General features: G+C 45.0%; 1 protein-coding gene across 1 annotated transcript in view; it reads right to left on the bottom strand.

Moving 5' to 3' along the window:
* Nucleotides 1–22,193, bottom strand: part of LOC309584632 (E3 ubiquitin-protein ligase UHRF2-like) — a 377,453-nt gene that overhangs the window by 26,487 nt on the left and 328,773 nt on the right. Inside the window, exons 10-11 of the mRNA XM_082300767.1 lie at nt 19,627–19,733; nt 12,026–12,188 (exon numbers count right to left, since the gene is read on the bottom strand). Coding sequence (XP_082156893.1) covers nt 12,026–12,188; nt 19,627–19,733 — 270 coding nt within the window. The remainder of the gene's footprint in view (nt 1–12,025; nt 12,189–19,626; nt 19,734–22,193) is intronic.

Genomic DNA, 22,193 nt, shown 5'->3' on the forward strand with positions numbered 1-22,193 from the left:
GTACCCAGCCAAGGTCAACCCACCACAGTCTTTTGTGGCACCCAGTGTGGGGTATAAGACAACAGCAGTTTTGAATTGAGCATGCTATAGTTATAGTAGTTACTAAGTGGCAAGCTTCTATGCAGATTATGGAGTTTGCTGGCTGCACTACTTATCTCTATTTTTCTGAGGCTGGGAACATGTTAATAGAAACAGTAGCTATGCACTTTGCCCTGGTATTGATGCCTTTACTGTGCTGGGGTATCTATCTTGTGAAGAGAATAAGGGAATACTCCCTATCCCGGATTGATGCATGTGGTTTTATTGTGCAGGCTCCCAAGGTCCTTGTTCACCCTTATGTGAGCTGCTTAATGCTACTAATTAACATGGTTGGCTTACTCTTGGGCTTGTAGAATCTGGTGTTGTCTTGGCATAAGAGATCACTTTTGGATGAGGCAATACTGGAAGGATTTGAGCAGGTGCCTAGGGTGGTTAACATCTCCCATAGCCTAGGACTTTACACCTGAACATCAAGTAATCCTGATGAATTGACATGCCACTTGATAGAAGGGTACCTTGGCTATCTCAATGAAGACCAGCAGCTTCTAGCCCTGTACTGTGTCTTGGCCTGTTCCTCTCAAGCCACAATTCTGTACTATCAGAGAACTGTGGTTAAGACAGGAACCCAAACCACTTCTAAGAGTGCCATGATTGAGACTGGCATACAAACGACATCTAAGAACATGATAGCTGACACAAGGTACCCAAGTACCAACTACAGTAATTGCTCTGGTAGCGAAAACACAAACTGGACAAGGAGGTCAACTGGTCCATATCATCAATTAGTAAGGGAGCAGGAGGAAGGGGCTGATCCCTGCTAAGAAGGGGACACCCAAGAAGGCTCTCAGTGTAGTTGATGTTGAGACCCAAGAAGGCAATCAGCGATGTCCCAAACATAAAGGACTGAGATCACCTCCCTTGATTCTGGCAAAGGGACCTCTGATCTGGCCCTGCAAGGATCAGACAGTGAATACTCTGATCAGGAACAGGAATAGAGGGTCCCTGCCTTCAGCCAAGGGGAAGAAAGAGATGACTGGATATACTGGACTGTATGATTCAATGCCTGGCACATCAGACTCACAGAAGTATAAGGCTTTGATAGATACTGTTGCATAGTGTATACTAGTGCCATCAGGGTACAGGGGCACAGAACCCATCTGGATTACTGGACTGACAGAAGGATGCCAACAATTGTCTATATAGGTGGCTGAGGTGAGCTTAACAGGGGACAAATGGCAAAAGCACCCCACTGCGACTGGCCCAGTGTCCCAGTGTGTCCTTGGCATTGACTACCTCAGGAGAGGGTACTTCAGGGACCCAAAAGGGTACCAGTGGGATTTTGGCATAGCTACCATGAATAGAGAGAAAATCAAACTGCTATCTTGCCTGGCCTTGGAAGATCCTTCTGTTGTGGGCTTGCTGTGCATGGAAGAACAGCTGATGCCAATTGCTACTATGACAGTGCAGCAAAGGCAATATCACATCATCCAAGACTCCCTGGTTCCCATCCATGACCTGATTTGCCAACTGGAGAGCAAAGCAATGATCAGCATGACTCACTCACCATTTAATAGTCCCATATCATCAGCACAAAAGTCTGACAGAGGGTGGAGGTTAACGGTGGGCTATCGTGGCCTGATCATAGTCATATCACCTTTGAGTGCTGCCATTTGGGACATGCTAGAGCGCCAATAGGAGTTGGAGTTGAAGGCAGCCAAGTGGTATGCCACAACTGATACTGTCAATACATTTTTCTCGATCCCTTTGGCAGCAGAATGCAGGCCACAGTTTGCTTTCACATGGAGGAGTGTCCAGTACACCTGGAATCAAGTGCCCCAGGGGTGGAGGCACAGCCCTACCATTTGTCACAGACTGATCCAGACTACACCAGAGCAGGGTGAAGCCCCTGATCACCTGCAATACATTGATGACATCATTGTGTGGGGCAACACAGTGAAAATAGCAAGATGCATTGTCACAAACTCAAGGGATATGTTCAATAAGAAAACAGCTATGTCCCTGATGCCTTGAGAGGCCACCTAAAAAGAGACTAGACAAAAATAAGGGACTAAAGGTAGGTATTTATTTGAAAGGCCTTCAAAGGTACACCCTGGGGAGCCAGAGGCTACTGCCAAGATGGACACCAAGATGGATGGCAGGTCACGAGTTCTTCACATTTTTATAAGTTTTGTTCATTTGCATATCAGCATAAATTCTCTAATTAAAGCTTCAGTTAATGATGTAATTTCCCCAAGCTTGCCCCCCTTCAAAAGCTTTTGCTTTATACTTTTGGGCCTAGGACGGTCTGAGTGTCCTTGGAGAGCAGGCCTGTAGAGGCTTTGTTATGTCTACCTAACATGAGAGAGCAGAAGTTAACAGGCTACAAGAAACTTCAGAGTTACACACTAGGCAGTACAGGATTTGAAAAATATGAAAGTTAAAACCTAAGGCATCATCCCTACCAGCTAACAGGAAAGAAACACAAGCTTTCTTAGGCCTTTGCGTGATTCTGAAGAATGTATATCTGGGTTATAATCAGCCTGTGAGCCCTCTTGAGGAAGTGACCTGAAAGAAACATTTTGTCTGGGGCCCTGAGCAACAGCAGGCCTTTGAACAGATCAAACAGGACATAGGTTGTACAGTAGCTCTTGGGCCTGTCCATACAGGACCAGCTATGCAATATGTGGTCTACACTCCAGATAGGGAGCATGGCCTCACCTGGAGCCTCTGTCAGAGAGCACCAGGAGAAACCTGAGGTCGACCTGTAGAGTTTTGGAGCCAGGGGTATAGAGGATCTGAGGCCTGCTACACCCCAACTAAAAAAGGACATACTAGTAGCATATGAAGGAGTTCAAGACACTTCAGAATTTGTTGGTACAACTGTGCTACAATTCCTTGTGCTACACTATATGTTCAAAGGAGATGTCTCATCTACACATGCAACTGACACTAAATAAGAGGATAAATGGGTAGTGTTGATCACACAACAAGCTTGACTGGGAAAACCCAACCCCCAGGAATCCTGGAAGAGATCATGAACTGGCCAGAAGGCAGAGATTTTTGAGCATTACCTGAGGACATGGCTCATGCCCAAGAGGCACCACCAGACAATGAGTTATCAGAAGATGAAAGATGCTATACTCTGCTTACTAATGGATCCTGTTGTGTTGAAGGAAACCATCAGAAGTGGAAAGCTGCTGTGTGGAGTCCTGCATGACAAGTCACTGAAGACACTGAAGAAGAAGGTGATCAGTGTGGTTAGCAGAAGTGAAAGCCATCTAACTAGCCCTAGAGATTGCTGAATGAGAAAAGTGGCCTGTACTCCATCTCTACACTGACTCCTGGATGGTGGCTAATGCCCTACAAAGGTGGATGCAGCAATGGAAGAAGACCAATTGGCAGCACAGGGGTAAACCCATCTGGGCTGCTGCATTGTGGCAGGACATTGCTGCACAGGTAGAAAACATGACTCTAAAGGTACATCGTGTGGATGCTCACATGCCCAAAAGCTGAGCCACTGAAGAACATCAAAACAACAAACAGGCTGCCAAAATTGAAGTGGCTCAGTTGGATTTGTGTTGGGGTTCCTCCCCCCTGGTGTGGGGTCCGGGGGGAGGGGACCCTGGAGTAGAGGCATGGCCTACGGGGTTTCCCTACTCCCTGGTCAATCTTGTTCCTCATTGGTTGTTTTGTGTTCCCCTGTGCAGGGAGGACCCTGCTTGTCCTGTGATTGCTCAGTTCTTCAGCAGGAGCCCGGCCATGTGTCTGGAGAATAAAGATCTCTGAAACATCTATAAAGAATCGGTCCCTATTTCTTTCCACGGGCCTCGCTGTCTAATGCATGTTGCAGGACACCCCACTGCAACAGACCTGGACTGGGAGCACATGGGTGAGCTATTTGTAGCCTGATGGGCTGTCTTGGTTTGAGACAAATTCGGAGGAACATCTGAAATGAAAGTCCTCTGATAGAAGGCAGGTTACAGTCATTCCCTCCCCCACCAGGTTCGGAAAGAATTTTCCTCGGAAGAAAGTGAAAGAAAAAAAACTATTTAACAAACACAATGCACTCAGGCATGGGAAAAGAATAATGCTAAATAATAAAACCTCTCGCTGTGGAGAGAACCTGGGTAGATTTCAGAGTCCTTTGTGGGTGTGGCTTTCTCCTCTCCAGAGCTGGGGTTCGGTGTGGGCCCCTCTGGGCTGAGGTGTAAGGTCTCCCCGCCAATGTTCTGGTGTTGTTGAACAGTTCCAGAAGAGAAGAAGAAGAAGAAGAAGCCAAAGTCCCAGGGCTCCGTACTTTAGCTAATGAACAAGAAACTAGCTAAAAAGCAAAAAGAATTTAACTCTCTTTCCTGCTGCAAAAGCAGAGCAGCCAGACAGGAGAAGCCATCGAACTTATCTGTGTTTTGAACACAGAGCTGAAGGAATTCCACCAGCTCTCTGCCCTGTCTCTTAAAGGTACAGAAAGGCACAGGGTTCATGTCTGGCATAGGGCAGATGATAGGGAATACAGTATCATATAGTATCCCCAGGACATGGGTCCACAAAACATCAGGGCATCTAAGGAGATGCAACATATGGATGGGCTTGTGATCAAAGGGTGGAGCTGATCATGAAGGCTCATGAATGTGAAATGTACTGCAATCAAGTGAGCCACATGAGTAAAGTCTCCCTGGAATAGAGCGCAGTGGCTGGGTTTCCTATATGGTGAGGCCTGGCAAATTGACTACATTGGGCCACTGCCATGAACATGCCAAGGCAAGGGCTACATACTCACCATGGTGGAAGTACCTCCTGTGGCTGAAAACATACCCTATAAACCATGCCACTGCCCAAAACATCATCCTGGACCTTTAAAAGCAAATTTTGTGGTGACATGATGTCTTGGGGTGACATTCCTAAATTTGGCCAAACCGGCACACATGATATCCCAAATATAGTTGAGTCAGACAACGGGATTAATTTCCAAAATAACCTCATAAACTCCTGGGCCAAGAAACATGGCATTGATTAAGTGCATCACATCCCCTGTCACTCACAAGCCTCTAGAAAGACTGAGAGATATTATGGACTGTTAAAGGGTATGTTGAGACCATTGGGAAATGGGACATGAAAGCACTGGGATATAAATTTAGCAGAAGCTAAGAAGAACTTGGTTGGTTAACACCGGAGAATTTGCTAACTAGCCTGGCCCTGCCCAAACAGAATCCCCTACATACTATGGAGATAAAGTCCCTGTAGTGCATGCACATAAGGAAATGTTTAGGGGAAGGCAGTGTGGGTTGCTCCTCCTTTAGGAAAAGACAAACCCATTTGTGGGATTGTCTTTGCTCAAGGACCAGGGTGTACTTGGTGTGTAATGTGAAAGAATGGGGAGATCCAGTGTGTACCACAAGGAGATTTTAACTTGGGGAAAATAATCTGTGATGAAACTGTATGCTGTAGGAAGTAATATAGCAGGAACTACCTGAACCAACAAAAAGTAATCTTTGCAAGGAACCTGGTGAGTGCAGCGATGACCCAAACCAAGCTGGTGTTGGTGCCCAAAAATAGAACACTTTGCTTCTCCTGTCCTGAGCAACCATCTTGACAGATGAGGCCCAAGTAATAGCCAGTTCTTATAAATATTTTATTCTCTACTTCCCATCAGCAGCCAGTATCCAGCCACTTACTGGGAAGTAGGGCCTAAGTGTGAGTAGCAGATGCTTAGGAAGAGAAATGCCTTAATAAAAACTGCCCCCTACTCCTCCTTCTTTCTCTCAGCTTTTATTGCTGAACACAATGTCATATGATATGGAATATCCCTTCGGTCAGTTTGGGTCAGCTCACATAATTTGATACATTTACATATCTTCTAACCATCTCATTGTATATGTTTCTCATTCCTGAAATCCCCTCTTATAAATACTTACAACTGACCAAAATTACCCAAGCTGGGGTTTTTTTTTTTGTTTTCCTTTGCTTCTGTGCATGTCTTTTCTTTCTTTATTGAACTGCCTTTATTTTGACCCATGAGTTTTTCATCTTATTTTTTCCCCGTCTTAGTGAGGAGGGGAGGGATAGAACAGCTTGGTGGGCACCTAGCAGCCAGCCAAGGTCAACCCACCACAATGTTGAACAGACTAGGGTCTAGTAACAATTCCTGGGGAACCCTACCTGTGACAGGCTGCCAGCCTGAGTAAAAAACATTGACTACCACCCTCTAAGTGCAATCTGTTAGCCAATTTCCTACCCACCTTGCAGACCACCCATCCAATCTGTGGCTTGCCAGCTTGTCCAGGAGAAGGCTGTGGGTAACAGTGTTGAATGCTTTACTGAAGTCTAGGTAAACAGCATCCACTGTTCTCCCCATGTCAATAAAAGATGTTATTTTGCTGTAGAGGGTGATCAGGTTAGTCTGGTAAGATCTGCCCTTGGCAAATCTGTGCTGGCTTCTTCCAATCACCTACTTCATTTGGTTTATGATAGTTTCTAGGAGGACTCATTCCATTACTTTCCCAGGTGTGAGAGACTGGAAGGATTTATACTGAGTGCTATCACGCAGCACTTACAGGATGGCCAGGGCATCAGACCCAGCCAGCATGGGTTTATGAAGGGTAGGTCATGCCTGACCAACCTGATCTCCTTTTATGACCAGGTGACCCGCCTGGTAGATGTGGAAAGGCTGTGGATGTTGTCTATTTGGACTTCAGCAAGGCCTTTGACACTGTCTCCCATAGCATACCCCTGGAAAATCTGGTAGCCCATGGCTTGGACAGGAGCACTCTTTGCTGGGTCAGGAACTGGCTGGATGGTCAGGCCCTGAGAGTGATGGTGAATGGTGCTGCATCCAGCTGGCAGCCAGTCACTAGTGGTGTCCCTCAGAGATCTGTAATGGGACCAGTTCTGTTCAATATTTTTATTGATGACATGGATGAGGGTATTGAGTCATTCATTAGTAAATTTGCAGATGACACTAAGCTGGGAGCTTGTGTCGATCTATTGGAAGGAAGGAGGGCTCTGCAGAGAGACTTGGATAGATTGGATGGATGGGCAGAGTCCAACAGGATGAAGTTCAATAAGTCTAAGTGCCGAGTTCTGCATTTTGGCCACAAAAATCCCCAACAACGTTACAAGCTGGGGACAGTGTGGCTGGACAGTGTCCGGGAGGAAAGGGACCTGGGGGTGCTGGTTGATAGCCGACTGAATATGAGCCAGCAGTGTGCCTTGGTGGCCAAGAAGGCCAATGGCATCCTGGCCTGTATTAGGAATTGTGTGGCCAGCAGGAGCAGGGAGGTCATTCTTCCCCTGTACTCAGCACTGGTGAGGCCACATCTTGAGTACTGTGTCCAGTTCTGGGCCCCTCAGTTTAGGAAGGACGTTGAGATGCTTGAGTGTGTCCAGAGGAGGACAACAAGGTTGGTGAGGGGCTTGGAACACAAGCCCTATGAGGAACGATTGAGGGAACTAGGGTTGTTTAGCCTAGAGAAAAGGAGACTCAGAGGTGACCTTATCGCTCTCTACAACTTCCTGAAAGGAGGTTGTAGACAGGCGGGGGTTGGTCTCTTCCACCAGGCAGCAACTGACAGAACAAGAGGACGCTGTCTCAAGCTGCGTCAAGGAAGGTATAGGTTGGATATTAGGAAAAAGTTTTTCACAGAAAGAATAATAAAGTGCTGGAATGGTCTACCCAGGGAGGTGGTAGAGTCACCATCTCTGGATGTGTTTAAAAAAAGACTGGTCATGGCACTTGGTGCCATAGTCTAGTTGAGGTGTTAGGACATGGGTTGGACTCGATGATTTTAGAGGTCTCTTCCAACCTCGTGATTCTGTGATTCTGTGATTGCTTGCTCAGAACATTTCAGGTGCATGTGTGTGTGGGAAGGGGCAAGTCAGGTCTTGCTTTTGGTGAGGCAATGCCCTGCTCCATACACCCCACCTCCCTGGGCCTGTATCCCAGCCCCCCCAGTGGCTGCCAATCACTGGCACACCGGAGGCGATGCTCCACACCCTGCCTCTGGAGCCCCTAACCCATCTCCTAAGTGACCAGATGACTGGAAGTCCAACCTGGGGGAAGGGCCCAGGAAAGCCAAAGGGTATTTAACCTGAGACGTGAAGCAAGCGTGTCTTGACCCTACCTCCTCTTGGAATTTCTATCAGCTGAACACTGCTGGAACCAAGAGTGGTAGCTATGTTTGTTCTTTTCTGTATCTCTTCTTTCTCTTTCTTCTTCTAATTCCCTCTCCTTGGGATTTGGAGTAACTTAAAATCAAATGGGCTTGGAGTTTGCTAAGTTAATACTTTGAGAAGTGTTTTATGTTGATTGAATGCTGCTCTAAATATTTTGCCAAAGTTCTCTGATTTTCTGAGGTTGCCAGTAAAGTTTTTTGTTGTTTTGATCTCTTGAGAATATCTTGTCGGTATTTCTCCTGTGCGTCTAATTCAGAGTACATGAAGAACTGTAAGCCCTTTAAGGTGTCTCATCGAGCAAGGTTTTTTGGGGTCTTACACCAGGGACTGAAGCAAGACTAATGGGCCTGTAGTTTCCTGGGTCCTCTTTTGGGCCCTTCTTGTAGATGGGTATGACATTTGCCCTCTTCCAGTCATCAAGGACATCCCTTGATCTCCACGACTTTTCAAAGATTTTGGACAGTGACCTTGCAAATATGTCAGCCACTCCTATAACCCTGAGATGGATTCCACCTAGGCCCACAGATTTATGTGGGTTGAGCCCTTGCAAGAGGTCACAGACCAACCCTTCCTCCACTACTCGTGGATTTGACACACGTGTTGTTGTAGATACTTGATCCTGTGATCTGGGGTTCAGCTACACCAGTAAAGACAGAGTCAAAGAAAACATTGAGAACCTCTGTCTTGTCAGCATTATTAGTGACTAGTTTGCCTGCCCTGTTTAGCAATGGGCCATTGTCTTCCCTGTACTTCTGCTTACTGCTCACATACTTGAATAACCCTTTCTTGATGTTCTTGACATCTCTGGTCAATTTCAGTTCTAGCTGAGCCTTAGCTTACATGATGGCATCTCTGCATGTCCTAGCAAGGTTCTTGAAGTCCTCGATAGCTATTTAGCTGCCTTTCCATAGCTAGTACACTTCTTTTTTGCCCTTAAGCACAGCTAAAAGCTCATTGTTAAGCCAGGGGGGCATCTTGTTCTGCCTTCTTCCTTTCTCTTTGTAGGGGATGGATTGTTCTTGTGATTCCAGGAAACTGTTCTTGAACAACTCCCAGCACTCACAGGCTCCACTGTCTTCCATGGATACTTCCTATGGAATCCCTCACAGCTGGGGTCTCAGAGTATTGAAGATAGCTCTTCTAAAATCCAGTGTCTTTGTCCTGCTACTGGTTTTCAGTGTGCTAGGCAGGATATTAAATTCCACAATGTTGTGATCGCTGTACCCAAGGCTACCATTGGCAGTTATCTTGTCAAGTAAGTCTTCTCAGTTTGAGAGCAGGAAATCCATCAATGAACTGCTCCTAGTTGGCATGTCTAGTATCTGTGGCAGGAAGCAATCCTCAGTGCATTCTGAGAACCTGATGGTCAAATTGTGCCCCACTGTGTTGTTTCCCCAACAGATGGCTGGGTAATTGAAGCCACCCATGAGGACCAGGTCCTGTTGGCCTGAGAATTCCTTGAGTGGCCAAAGTAAGGTTTTGTCAGCCTCATCACCCTGATTGTGAGGTCGGTAATGGATACCTACCATAAGATCCCCTTGGTAACAATCCCTCCAATCCTGATCCAAAGGCATTTGATTGAACTTTTGTGGTCTCCATGATTCACCTCCATACATTCAAATTTATCTTTTACATAAAGTGCAACTCTACCTCCTCTTCTTTCTGAAAGAGCTTGTAGCCATCCATTGTGATGTTCCAGTCATATGAGTTTTCCCACCAAGTTTCTGTGATTTCTATGACATCATAACTCTCAGACTGGGCACAGAGCTCTTGTTCCTCCTGTTTGTTGCCCAGACTACTTGCATTCGTATACATGGACTTAAGGTGTCTGGACTTGCATTGGTGAGCACTTGAGGTGGCTGGACTTAGGGTTCTTGCCTTTGGAGAGGATTGGGGAACATTCCTCACATCCTGGTTCGTGGCTCTTGGCATGCAGCAAACTTTCCTTGACTGTATATCAGGCCAGCTGATGGGTGTGCCTCCATGCCTCTCAGCAGTCACCCACTACTGGCACTTGCTGCTTCCTTTTGCATCTTTTACTAAGTGTTGCTGTTGCAGTTTCTCTCTGTGAATCTTGCTCATTGGTTTCCTCTGCTGTCCAGATTTCATATCTGTTGCTGGTTGGTACTGAGAGGAAAGATGTGTGCTAATGTCTTTACAAATAATTTGATGGGTGAAGGTATGGGTGTTAATGTCTTTGAAATGGGTCTTAATGTCTCTACTGACTTTGGGCAGCAGGTTTTGCAGAGCCCAGACAGCTTGGTTCCTGAAACAGACAAGGGTCTACACAAGCCTGAACTTCTGAACTTTGGGGTAAACCAGTAGGTTCAAGGGGGGAATATGTGGTAGGCGGTTCAGGAAGGCTGTACCTTCCTAGTACCTCAGTCAATGGGGAAAGGAAGAGGGCAACATGAGGCCAGGAGTTTAGGATAAAAGGAGGCCGCACCCTCTGAAGCCCTGAGAGAGAAAACCCTGCGGGCATGTGCCCCAGTGGACTCTCTCCCTTTATTCAAATAAAGTTCAAGAACTCCTCTGTCTCCTTTTTGGACATAAACCTCTGGCATTTGCGGATTTTCCTGACACTACATACAAAGAAATGGGTGGGGATGATATCCTGTTCCCACAGGTCACCAGACACCATGGTGCCTCCTTCTCCAAGATGCTATTTGTTTGCTTTTGAAGATCTTTGTCTGGTAGTTCTTGGATGTTCTTGGATGGGGCCCTAGTATTTCTTCTCGCAAAGTCTCAAATATACTGTTTCTTGTTCCCCCTTCTTAATACAGAATAACCTGCTGACTTCCTCCTGCAGCTCCTTCACCTGCTGCCTGAGTGACTCCACTAGAGCAAAACTTGCACCCTCCTCCACCCAGGAGTGTGAGGTGCAGTCTTTACAGCCCTCCACCTGGACAGCAGCTTCCCTGATAGGAAGCTTTGTCTGGGTGGCTGCCTCCAGTCATCCCAGGTGAGCCTGGCTAGATAGATGGTGAAAGGAATAAGATAGATTTGTCTTTACAAACAGTGTGTCTGCTGATAGGTAAAGATAGATACTGAGAGAGAAGAAAAGCAATGGGAAGAACCATAAATTCCATAGGAAAAGAAAAAGAGGGGGTATACATTTGAAAGGTCTGTATTAGGCGATTTGGGGAGTCCGTACTTCTCAAGTACCTCAGTCAATGGGGAAAGAGAGAGGGAAATGTGGCAGGGAAATTAGGATAAAAAGGAGGCTGCATCTTCTAAAAATTTGAGAGACCCCAGGGGAATGTCCCATGGCCTCTCCCTTTATTTGAATAAAGTAACAGGACTCCTCTGTCTCCTTTTTGGACATAAACCTCTGGTGTTTGTGGATTAGTTTTCCTGACAATGGGCTCCCAGCTGCTGCAGAGCACAGCCCTCGCCAGGTCTCTACCACCATGCTTCCAACGATCCCAAAGCATTGCCTAATAAGCCCTTCTAATTCCCTGGAGACCTCAAGCTGCCAGTTAGGTTTGCACAGCCAACAGCTAGTTGGGGTGATCATCGGGGATGCAGCCTAAGCCTGTGAGAAAGCAGAGCAGGCAGCACTGATAACTGGCAGTGTGCAGCCCTTTCTTCTCATACATCTGTGTGAACTGCTGTGCAATATTTCAGCGCCACAGTTGGAATGGAATATTTCCATTTAATTTCACTACAGAATGATGTAGGCTAAACCATCCTCACTGTAACAAAATAATTATTCCTTCAAAAGCCATAATGAACAGTTTGCTATGTAACACAAAAGACTCTTAATAAACATCCTAAGGCAAATGTAATGCTATATATACTGCAAAAATCATAATACCTTGTAAATGCCATCATATCTGTTGCCTTCCTCTGGGGCATATTTGCTGATCCGTCGTCCTTTTGAACTGCGTACTACTCGGACTGGCTTACCAGCTCTCCAATTCTTAGACTCTGCTCCATTTTTGTCATCCAATGAGGCATCACAGTTAAGGGCCAATGCCCTGAAAATCACATGAAATATCTTTTTAAAACCGATTGCATCATGCAACATACTATTGAGAATCAGTGTGACAAGATCTAATTTGTTTGCTTTATCTTATTATGTTTATTAAGCAGAAGAATTTGCAGTGAATTCTTCAGTAGACTGAAACACCAATAGAAGCACTGAGATCAACTCTACCACGTGTGAGAATGGGAATACAGTATAGTTAGTTCCAAATGTTCACAATGAAAACTCATATAGTTGAATAAAAGAAATCCTCAGGTATAATGTCTTAAAATAAATAATTATTTCTCAAGTAACATGGAAGGATTTTAAAAAGTTGTAAGAACGGCAAATTATCTCTCTGACTATTCCACATTACTGCATATTTTTAGGCTTTTAAAGTGAGCATGAATTGATAAACATGAAAAAGCAACTGTTGGGGATTAGGTTTTGCTATTTTTTTTCTTTCTCTCAGGGAATTTTCTTCCCATTTGTTGCCCAGGAGACAATGAATGGATGGTACTTAAAAGACATGGCTAGGCGTCTTGGCATTTCCATTGGAATGGTTCTGGGGGGGAGGGGGGAAACGGTGTGGTTTCGGCAGTCTCTTAGCTGGGGGTAGGGGCGTTTTTTCCCGGCTCGGAGGGCAGAAGGTTGTGGTGTTTGGTGTTGGACTCCTGCTACCCAGAGGACTCACTGCTACTGCTGAGCTTTCCTTCACTGCTTCTCCAAGAGCCGCCGTTGGACTGGGACTTTTCAACACCCAACATCGCTGGGAGGCACCCTCACTATCTGCCTGGGTGCCTCAGGGGAAACCCGGGCCCTCACCTCCTCCCTCTCTCTGGAGGAAACACCTCCCGGCTGCTTACTGGAGCCCTGGCTGCTGCTGCCGCCGTCGCCAGGACATCACACAGGACACGTGAGAGCCAGGGGAAAACCGAAACGCCCCCCCCACCACCACCTTCTCTCTCTCCCCAAGGCCGCCATTACCCCCTGGGGAGGCTCAGAGCTTGCTTTGGTCGCCCTCTGGAGCCGCCTGAGCCAACAGCGCCATCTGCAGCTGCAGGGGAGTCACTGCACCCCCCTCTGCCTCACCAGGAGCCAACAGCACCCCCTGCTGGATGTAAGAGTCACTGCAGCCATTGCCTTGCCAGGAGCCACCAGTGCCCCCTGAAGCCGCAGGGGAGTCACTGCAGCCTCTCTTCCTCAATGTGCGCCAACATCGCCCCCTTCTGGTTATAGTTGTAACGACACCAAAGGGAAAACTGCTCGACAGGTGGGAAAAGGCTGGGTTTGGGTTTTCTGTTTCCTTTGTTGTTGCTGTGGTTGTTGTTGTCTGTCTTGTTATATAGCTATACACCTATATATATCCTAGTACAAAACCTTTTCCCGTATCTTTGCCTGAAAGCCCCATAATTTCAAGGTTATAATCATTTGAAGGGAGGGGGTCATATTTTTCCATTCCAGGGAGGTTCCCACCTTCCTTGGCAGACACCTGTCCTTCTAAACCAGGACAGTAACATATGGAAAAAAGTACCTAGTGACTATCCAAAAATCTGTTGGTAGCAAATGTTACTGTTCTTAGTCCATTAACTACCTAAGCTTAGGAGTGAAATGCCATTAACTAATTCAGATAAAAACAAACTGTAGTGGTCTTCTTTTCTATGTATTTTGATCTAGAAGTATATAGATGGATCATCAGATATTCAGAAAAGAATGACTCATAGAATCATAGAATCATAGGATCATAGAATGGCCTGGGTTGGAAGGGACCTTATAATCATCCAGTTCCAACCCCTCTGCCGTGGGCAGGGACACCTTTCACTAGACCAGGTTGTTCAGAGCTCCATCCAGCCTGGCCTTAAACATTTCCAGGGATGGGGCATCCACAACTTCTCTGGGCAACCTGTGCCAGTGTCTCACCACCCTCACAGTAAAGAATTTTTTTCTAATATCTAATCTAAACTTACTCTCTTTCAGTTTGAAGCCATTTCCCCTTGAATATCAGTAAACACCACAAAAATATTCCTCCTTGTTTAGTTGGAGCCTCTCCCACATCCCACATTAACTTTAACAATGGATGACAATAAGAATTTATATGCATGGGTGGGGGGAAAGTAATGTTTTTGCCAGTAAGTGAAAATCTTTATGGACAAACCTTTATCCCCCCAAAAGGAACACAGGTGAATAAAATAACATGGAGAGAGATGGCATTTCTGAAAGGAACTTTATAATAATATACAGGAACATTAAGCAATAGTATTTATATTGTCTAAATTTAGCTGTCTGTATGTCCATATAATTGATGAGAAGAAGTAGGTTCCAGCCTTGTCTGAGTCTCTCCTGAAGCACTCATTTGTCCTGGTTTTGGTTGGGATAGAGTTAATTTTCTCCCAGTGGCTGCTGTGGGGCTGTGTTTCTGATTTGTGCTGAACACAGGGTTGATAACATAGAGATGTTTTTGTTATTGCTGAGCAGGACTTGCACAGAGCCAAGACCTTTCCTGCTTTTTGTACAGCCACACTGGCAAGGGGGCTGAGGGTACATGGGAGCTTGGGAGGAGACACAGCCAGGACAGGTGACCCAAAGTGACCAAAGGGATAGTCCAGACCATATGACATCATGCTCAGTATGTAAAGTGGGCAGAAGAAGGAGGAAAGGGGGGGGGACGGACATTCTGAGTTATGGTATTTGTCTTTCCAAGTCACTGTTATGCCTGATGAGGCCCTGCTCTCCTGGGGATAGCTGGACACCTACCTGCCCATGGGAAGCAGTGAATGAATTCCTTGTTTTGATTTGTTTGCATGTGTGGCTTTTGCTTTTCCTTTTAAACTGTCTTTATCTCAACCCATGAGTTTTCTAGCTTTTACCCTTCCGATTCTCCCCTTGATCCTGCTGGTGGGAGAGTGAGCAAGTGGCTGCGTGGGGCTTGGCTTCTGTCTGGGGTTAAACCATGACATCACTTTTATCCACTATTTGTATAGGTGTTCTCTTCTAGAAACTTAGTATGAATCCCTGCCTGACTGAACAGTTTGAACATAAAATATCTTTATTGCCATACATTGATTTGAGTGTGTCTCTGGGATCAGGTTCAAACTCAACCATGGACCACAAAAGAAACAGTGGCACTCAGAAAAATATGGCAAACTCTACAGCCTGCAATATACAGAAAAGTAAGGAAAGGTGAAGTAATGCGGGTTTTAAAAGTATTTCTTTTGTACAGACAAAATAATATAATGTTCTGGATAAACAGAAAACCAATTCTGATTCTATTACATTCAACCATACTGTCTGTCTTAGGTTACAATGTAAGATGTAACCAAGAGTATGTATTCTGTCTGTTAAAACCAGGTGGGGCAGTGTTCTTTATCTCTTCCCTGACACATCCCTGGTAACTCCCTCCAAAGAGACATCTTCTGTTAATGGGCCATTTAGCCTCAGTGCATGACTCATAAAATTACATCATCCCATTGGGAGATGCTCCACCCAGGGGGAGGAACAAAGCATTCCTACCTGGATATAATCTGAGGCCTGGAACACCACAGTCAGCCCTTACCTACTGGATTCCCAGAGGAGAAGAGCTACATAACCACCACTGGATCTTCAGAGGAAGACCAGACCCTTCTACAGGATCACCACTTTAACAGAACCATATCTATCAGCTCAAGACAACTGCAGCCACCACCTAATAGGACTGCTACCACCACCCTGCCTGGCAGGGGGTCAGGTTGTATCCTGACTCTGGCAGTTTAAGCCAGTGTTTCTGTATTATTGCCTTGTTATATATACTAGTAAAGAACTGTTATTCCTATTTCTCATATATTTGCCTGAAGCCCCTTAATTTCAAAATTATAATAATTTGGAGGGAAGGGGGTTACATTTTCCATTCCAAGCAGACACCTGTCTTTCAAACCAAGACACTGTCCTACTTCAATCATCACAAGAGTTAAGACCATTAGACCCAAAGCAAAGACTACAGACAGCCAGTCTGATGCCTAGGTTTTAACTTTTATATTTTCCTGATTCTGTACTGCTTAGAGTGTAACTCTGAAGTTTCTTGTAGCCTGTTTGTTTCTGCTCTCTCAGGCTGGGTAGACATAACAAAACCTCTCCAGGCCTGCTCTCCAAGGTCACCCAGACCGTCCTAGGCCCAAAAAGTATAATCCAAAGAGCTTCTAAGGGGTGAAAGCAGAGGAGAAATTACATCATTAACTGAAGCTTTAATTGGAGAATTAACCCTGATATGCAAATGAACCAAACCTATAAAGGTGTGAAGAACTCGTGACCTGTTGTCCATCTTGGGTTCCATTTTTGGCAATAGCCTGTGGCTCCCAGGGTGTACCTTTGAAGGCCTTTCAAACAAATACCTATTTTATTCTTTTACTCCTGTCCAGTCTCTGTGTCTAGGAGGCCTCTTAAGGCATCGTCAAAATGGATAAATGGTAGCACCACATTATACTCCATGCATCTCAACTACTACAAAGCAACCAGACACACACTTTGCCAGTGGATTTCACAACCATTTTCTGAGAGCAGAGGAACAACAAGACTAAAGAGGTTAGGTTTTGTTCCAGGTTCCAATAAAAAGTTTGCTTTCATTATTAAAAGCCATTATAAACCTGCTGCCCAAATCTATTTTTTGTCTCACTTCTTTCCATACTCTTGTTTCTGTTAAATCTATCTCCTCCTTCTCTGTCAGTATCCCGTTTAGGCTTTTCTTCTTTCTCCTCTGAGTACCAAGAGAAGGCCTGAAAGATTACCTTCCCATTCAATTTTGGTGCTTGACAGAAGCACAGCACATCCAGTGTCAGATCTGGTAGAGAGTTCCAGTCAATCTTAGTACCCCATAGCCACTGCATGGTTAGTTGCTTCATGCAGATAGTATATATTTAGAAATGTAAAGGTATTGAGAATAGCTAGTGTTTAGGAAGGCTGTTTATAGAACATAAATATACTTTAAGTAAATTTCCAATTTATTTTTTCAAACATTTATTTTCTTCAGTCAAATCTTTTTGCTTAAAATTTGGCAAAAAAAAATAGGCCAACTTTTCTCAGGGAAATGAAATTACACAACCTAAAGGCAAAGAAATACTAATTCCTTGTTCTTCATACAAAGTATGAAGGTACTTAAGGCCATCAGATATATGTAAGATTTCTTTTAGTACAGGCAAATGAACATACTTTCTTCATACCTAACTTTCATAAATCATTAAACCATTTAAGATAAAACTTTATAAGAACAATCTGAGGCAAATACCCAGCACAGAAAATTTCATCTTAAAAGGTTGTCTTGGGGTGACTTTATGATGCTGTATCCCCTATTGCCTGCTCTACGCCAGACATGATCCTATGCCTTTCTGTGCCTTTAAACTGGGTCCAGGAGAGGGGGGAGAGAAGCAGAGCGAATTCTTCAGAGTGGTTTTGTGTTCAAGGACACATACACTCCCCTGCGCTCTCACAGCTGCAGAGCTGAGGAAGCACCTTCCTGCTTTTAGCCAGCTTTCAGCTCAGTTTTCTCAGGAGAGAGACGGAGAGTTAAAATTATTTGCCTTTTAACTAGCCTGCTATCTGAGGCAAGAAACTTTTTTTCCCCTGGGACTTTGGCTTCTTCTTCTTCTCTTCTGGACCGTTCAGCAACACCAGAACATCACCGAGAGGCCTTACACTGCAGCCCGGAGGGGCCCACGCTGAACCTCAGCCCCAGAGAGGGCAGAGCCACACCTACAAAGAACTCTGAATCTATACAGATCTTCTCCACAGCAAGAGGTTTTATTATTTAACATTGTTCATTCTTTTTTTTGGTGCCTGCCTGCACACTGCTGGTTAAAAAAATGGGATTTTTTTCACTTTCCTCTGAGGAATTTCTTTCCAAACCTGATGGGGGAGGGGCTGCTGATATTTGCCTTCTATTAGAGGATACATTCATTTCAGACGTTTCCTCCAAATTTGTCTCAAACCGGAACCAAGGTTTTAGTTTGGCAAACTTCTAATCACCTGAAAACCAAGTCTTTTCATAAGAAGTGTTGGACAATTTCAAAGAGATAAATATAAAGATAAAGATAAATATAAAATAGATACAAATACCTATCAACTGAATCTGTAATACAGCAATATGTTTTCATTAGTTACAAATAATTTAAATCAAAATAACAACGTTTTACAAAATGCCTCTAAACAGCAGGAGGCATCACTGTTTATAGTAGCAAATGTATAAAAGGGAACAAATTTTTCAAAATATCATTGTCCTTGTTTAAAGGACAGGTGTCTGCCAAGGAAGGCGGGAACCTCCCTTGGAATAGAAAATGTGATCCCCTTCCCTCCAAATTATTATAACTCAAAAATTATGGGGCTTTCAGGCAAAAATATGGGAAATCCAATAACAGTTATTTACTAATATTTATATGTATAACAAGGCAAACAAAACAACAACAGCAGCAACAATAAACAAAACCAGAAACCCAATAACAGCCCTCTCAGCAGTCAAGCACTTTCCCCTTTGGTGTAGTTATGGTCACAGCCAGCGGGGGCGCTGTTGGCTCCCAGCCGGGCAGGGCAGGTGTGATGATTCCCTCGCAGCTGCAGGGGGGGCGCCGTGGCGCGAGCTCAGCTGCCTCCTCACGTGGTAATGGCGACTCAGCCTGCGGGAGGGATGGAAAAGGGGCTTCCTTTGCAAACTCACAGGGGTAGCCGATCCTGGTGCCCCTCCAGATGGCAAAATGAGCTTTAGCAGGAACCTTGGAACAGCAGAGGTGGGCACATCCGGCGTAGCAAACAAGATGTAGCAGAAATTACACAGCTGTAGCAGGAGCTGTGGGTGTCCCAGCAGGCATGGGGTGCTAAGTTACAGTGTAGCTAAAAACCCAGAGCAGTGGCAGAAAAACAACGGGGCTGGGCAGTGGCAGCCGGGCTCCCAAACGCAGCCTGGCTCGGCTCCCTCGGAGGGGCTCGGGGTCCCGGGTTTTCCCCTGAGGCACCTGAGTAGATGGTGAGGGTCCTTTCCAGTGAGGTAGGGTGTTAATAAGGTCCCAGTTCAATGGCCGCTCTTACGAGCAGAGCCTCACTCATGGTAGGAGAAAATAGTAGGAGACAGAACTCTGCAGTGGTGGTGAATTCTTCCCACAGCGACAGCAGCCTGTGTTCCCTCCAATCCCGAGAGCGAGGAGCCAAGCCCAGGCCCTCACCCCCCAGCCAAAATTGCATATCTCTGTCCTTCCAAAGAGAATGCCCCTCAGCTACAAGAGTACAGCCAGCTGCACCCCTCCCCCCACCTTGGCCACTTCTTTTGTCTCTTAAGCACCGGTCGTTATTGTCTCTTAGTAACAAATGGGACAAAATTCCCTGAGAGAGAAAAAAAAAGGAAAAATCCTAACCTCCAACAATCATTTTTAAATTAAAGGCATAAAACTTAACTCTTTGGTCTGGATTTTTTTTTTAATTTAGTCTCAAAAACTTACCTGTTCATGTGTGTTAATGTTTGATCGAATGAATGTTCTCCAATTCTTTTATTTCCAGAAAGATCTCTACCTCCACTCCCAGTATATGTGAATTCATCTCCTCGGTCCTGTGTAAGAAGATTATCCTCCATTTTAGCATTCTGTATTAAAGCATCTGAACTGAAAACCTGCTCCTTCATTTGTTCTATTTACTCAAAGAAGAACAATTGCCTGAGGCAAAGAAAAATGTGCTGTTTTAACATCATTCTCCTTTCAGAGTAACAATGCCAGCAAAAAGTTACTGGTTCAGATACAGCATATCAGAAAGTGATTATAAAAAAAAATACACCTGCCTTAAAATATTCTTTGAACTCCTCAAGCATTACTTTTAGTCACACAGATATTTCTGGTAGAGGGAATGCCTTCTAGGTAGCATTTTCTCATTCTCTAACTTCACAGCTGAAAGGAAAATCCCATTTGGAAAATAGTAATATATCACTCAGAGTCCTCATTTCTGCATCTTCATGGGACTGAGCACCAATACAGCAAACCACTTTGTATCTAAATACAAGTAGTTTACTCCAATAACACTATACACATTACAATCAAGTAAAAATATTTCGGAAAAAAATACAAATATAAAAGAGTTGTCTATGAATGGGGTTTCTTGCATTTGCAGAGGTTGCCTCACCTCAATTTCAGTTGTTCAGAACCACTAAGAGTTTAGAAGGCTTCTTCAGATGCAAATTTTGTGAAATTGAATGAAGGTTGATTAGACATTCCTTTGAAATAAGCTTTAAATATAATTAAAATATACATAGCACTTAAGTGAAGCCACTATTATTATTCTTTAAAAATTCGGATGAAAGACACATATTTAACTATCTTTATAATTAACCAGCAAAACCAATTTACATGGGAAACAGGGAGTTCTCAAAATTTTGAGGCCTTCAAAGTAAAATTAGATGACTGGAAGATATTCTTTAATCAAAGCTATCTTTTAGACATTGGTCTTCATAAAGAGATAAGATAGATGTAAGGCCTGGGCATACATACTTACTTGACCTATAAACCTTCAGTGTTCTACACATGAATGGGCAAAATGCTATAGATTTCGGATAAACTGGAAATCCAGGAGAAGGAAAATGAGGAACAAATGGGACCAGTTCTGTTTAATATCTTCATCAATGAGGGGGATGAGGGGATCAAATGCACTCTCAATAAGTTTGCAGATGACACCAAGTTGGGTGGGATTGTTGATCTTAAGGGTAGGAAGGGTCTATAGAGGGATCTGGATGGGCTGAATCAATGGTCAGAGGCCAATCATATAAGATTGAACAAGATGAAGTGCTGGGTCCCATACTTGGGTTGCAACAACCCCATGAAATGTGATAGGCTTGGGGAAGAGTGGCTGGAAAGCCGCTCAGGGGAAAAGGACCTGGAGATGTTGGTCAACAGCCAAATGAACATGAGCCAGTGTGTGCCCAGGTGGCCAAGAAGGCCAAGGGCATCCTGGCTTGTATCAAAAATAGTGTGGCCAGCAGGACTAGGGAATTGATTGTCCCCACTGGTGAGGCTGCACCTCAAATGCCATGTTCAGTTCTGGGCTCCTCATGACAAGAAAGACATTGAGGTGCTGGAGTGTGTCCAAAGAAGGGAAACAAAACTGGTGAAGGGTCTAGAGCACAAGTCTTAGGAGAAGCAATTGAGGGGATGGGGGTTGTTTATTCTGGAAAAAAGGAGGCTCGGGGGGACCTTATTGCTCTCTACAACTACCTGAAAGGAGGTTGTGGTGAGGTGTGTGCCAGTCTCTTCTCCCAGGTAACAAGTGATGGGAAGAAAAGAAATCGCCTCAACCCTGAAAGTGGTTGTCAAGCATTGGAACAGGCTGCTCAGGTAAGTGGTTGAGTCATCATCCCTGGAGGTATTTAGTGTAGATATGACACTTACGGACATGGGTTAGTTGGTGGACTTGGCAGTGCTAGGTTAATGGTTGGACTTGATGATCTTAAGGGTTCTTTCCAGCCTAAATGATTCTATGATGATTGCTACTGTAGAGGGATTCCTTGTGGAACAGGGGCATATGATCCCCCAGGAGACTCTGGGCAACCCAGGGTTGCTGCAGAAGCACCCCTGAAGGGGCCTCAGCCTGCAGATAGGCCAGAAAGACACCTGGCAGCAGGCAGCCTTGAACAGCCTTGGGAAAAGCTACACGCTGGTCGGCTCCCCCGCTGCTTAGAGGCTGTCCCATGGGAATAGGGTGTGAATCTTTGTAAAGAAGATATAAGTGAGTGTAAGTAAACAATAAAGGGAGCACGATGCTCAAATCGTATCGGTGTTCGTATCGTGACTTCGGCCGGCTCCCCTGCACTCGGAACCCCCCTCCCCCCGCTAAATGCTACAGATCTAATTATGAGAGGCGGCATCTTGCCTTGGGGTGTTTTTATGATAATAATGTATTCCCCTATTGTCTACTTTATGCCCAGAAATGGGTCCTGTAGCTTTAAGCTGGGTCCGGAGTAGGGGTGGGAGCTGGGGGAACTCTGGCACGGGTTGTGTGCAAGCACTCACTCGCCTGTGTGCTCGGC

The sequence above is a fragment of the Coloeus monedula genome (assembly GCF_965178545.1).
Source record: "Coloeus monedula genome assembly, chromosome: W".
NCBI lineage: Eukaryota > Metazoa > Chordata > Aves > Passeriformes > Corvidae > Coloeus > Coloeus monedula.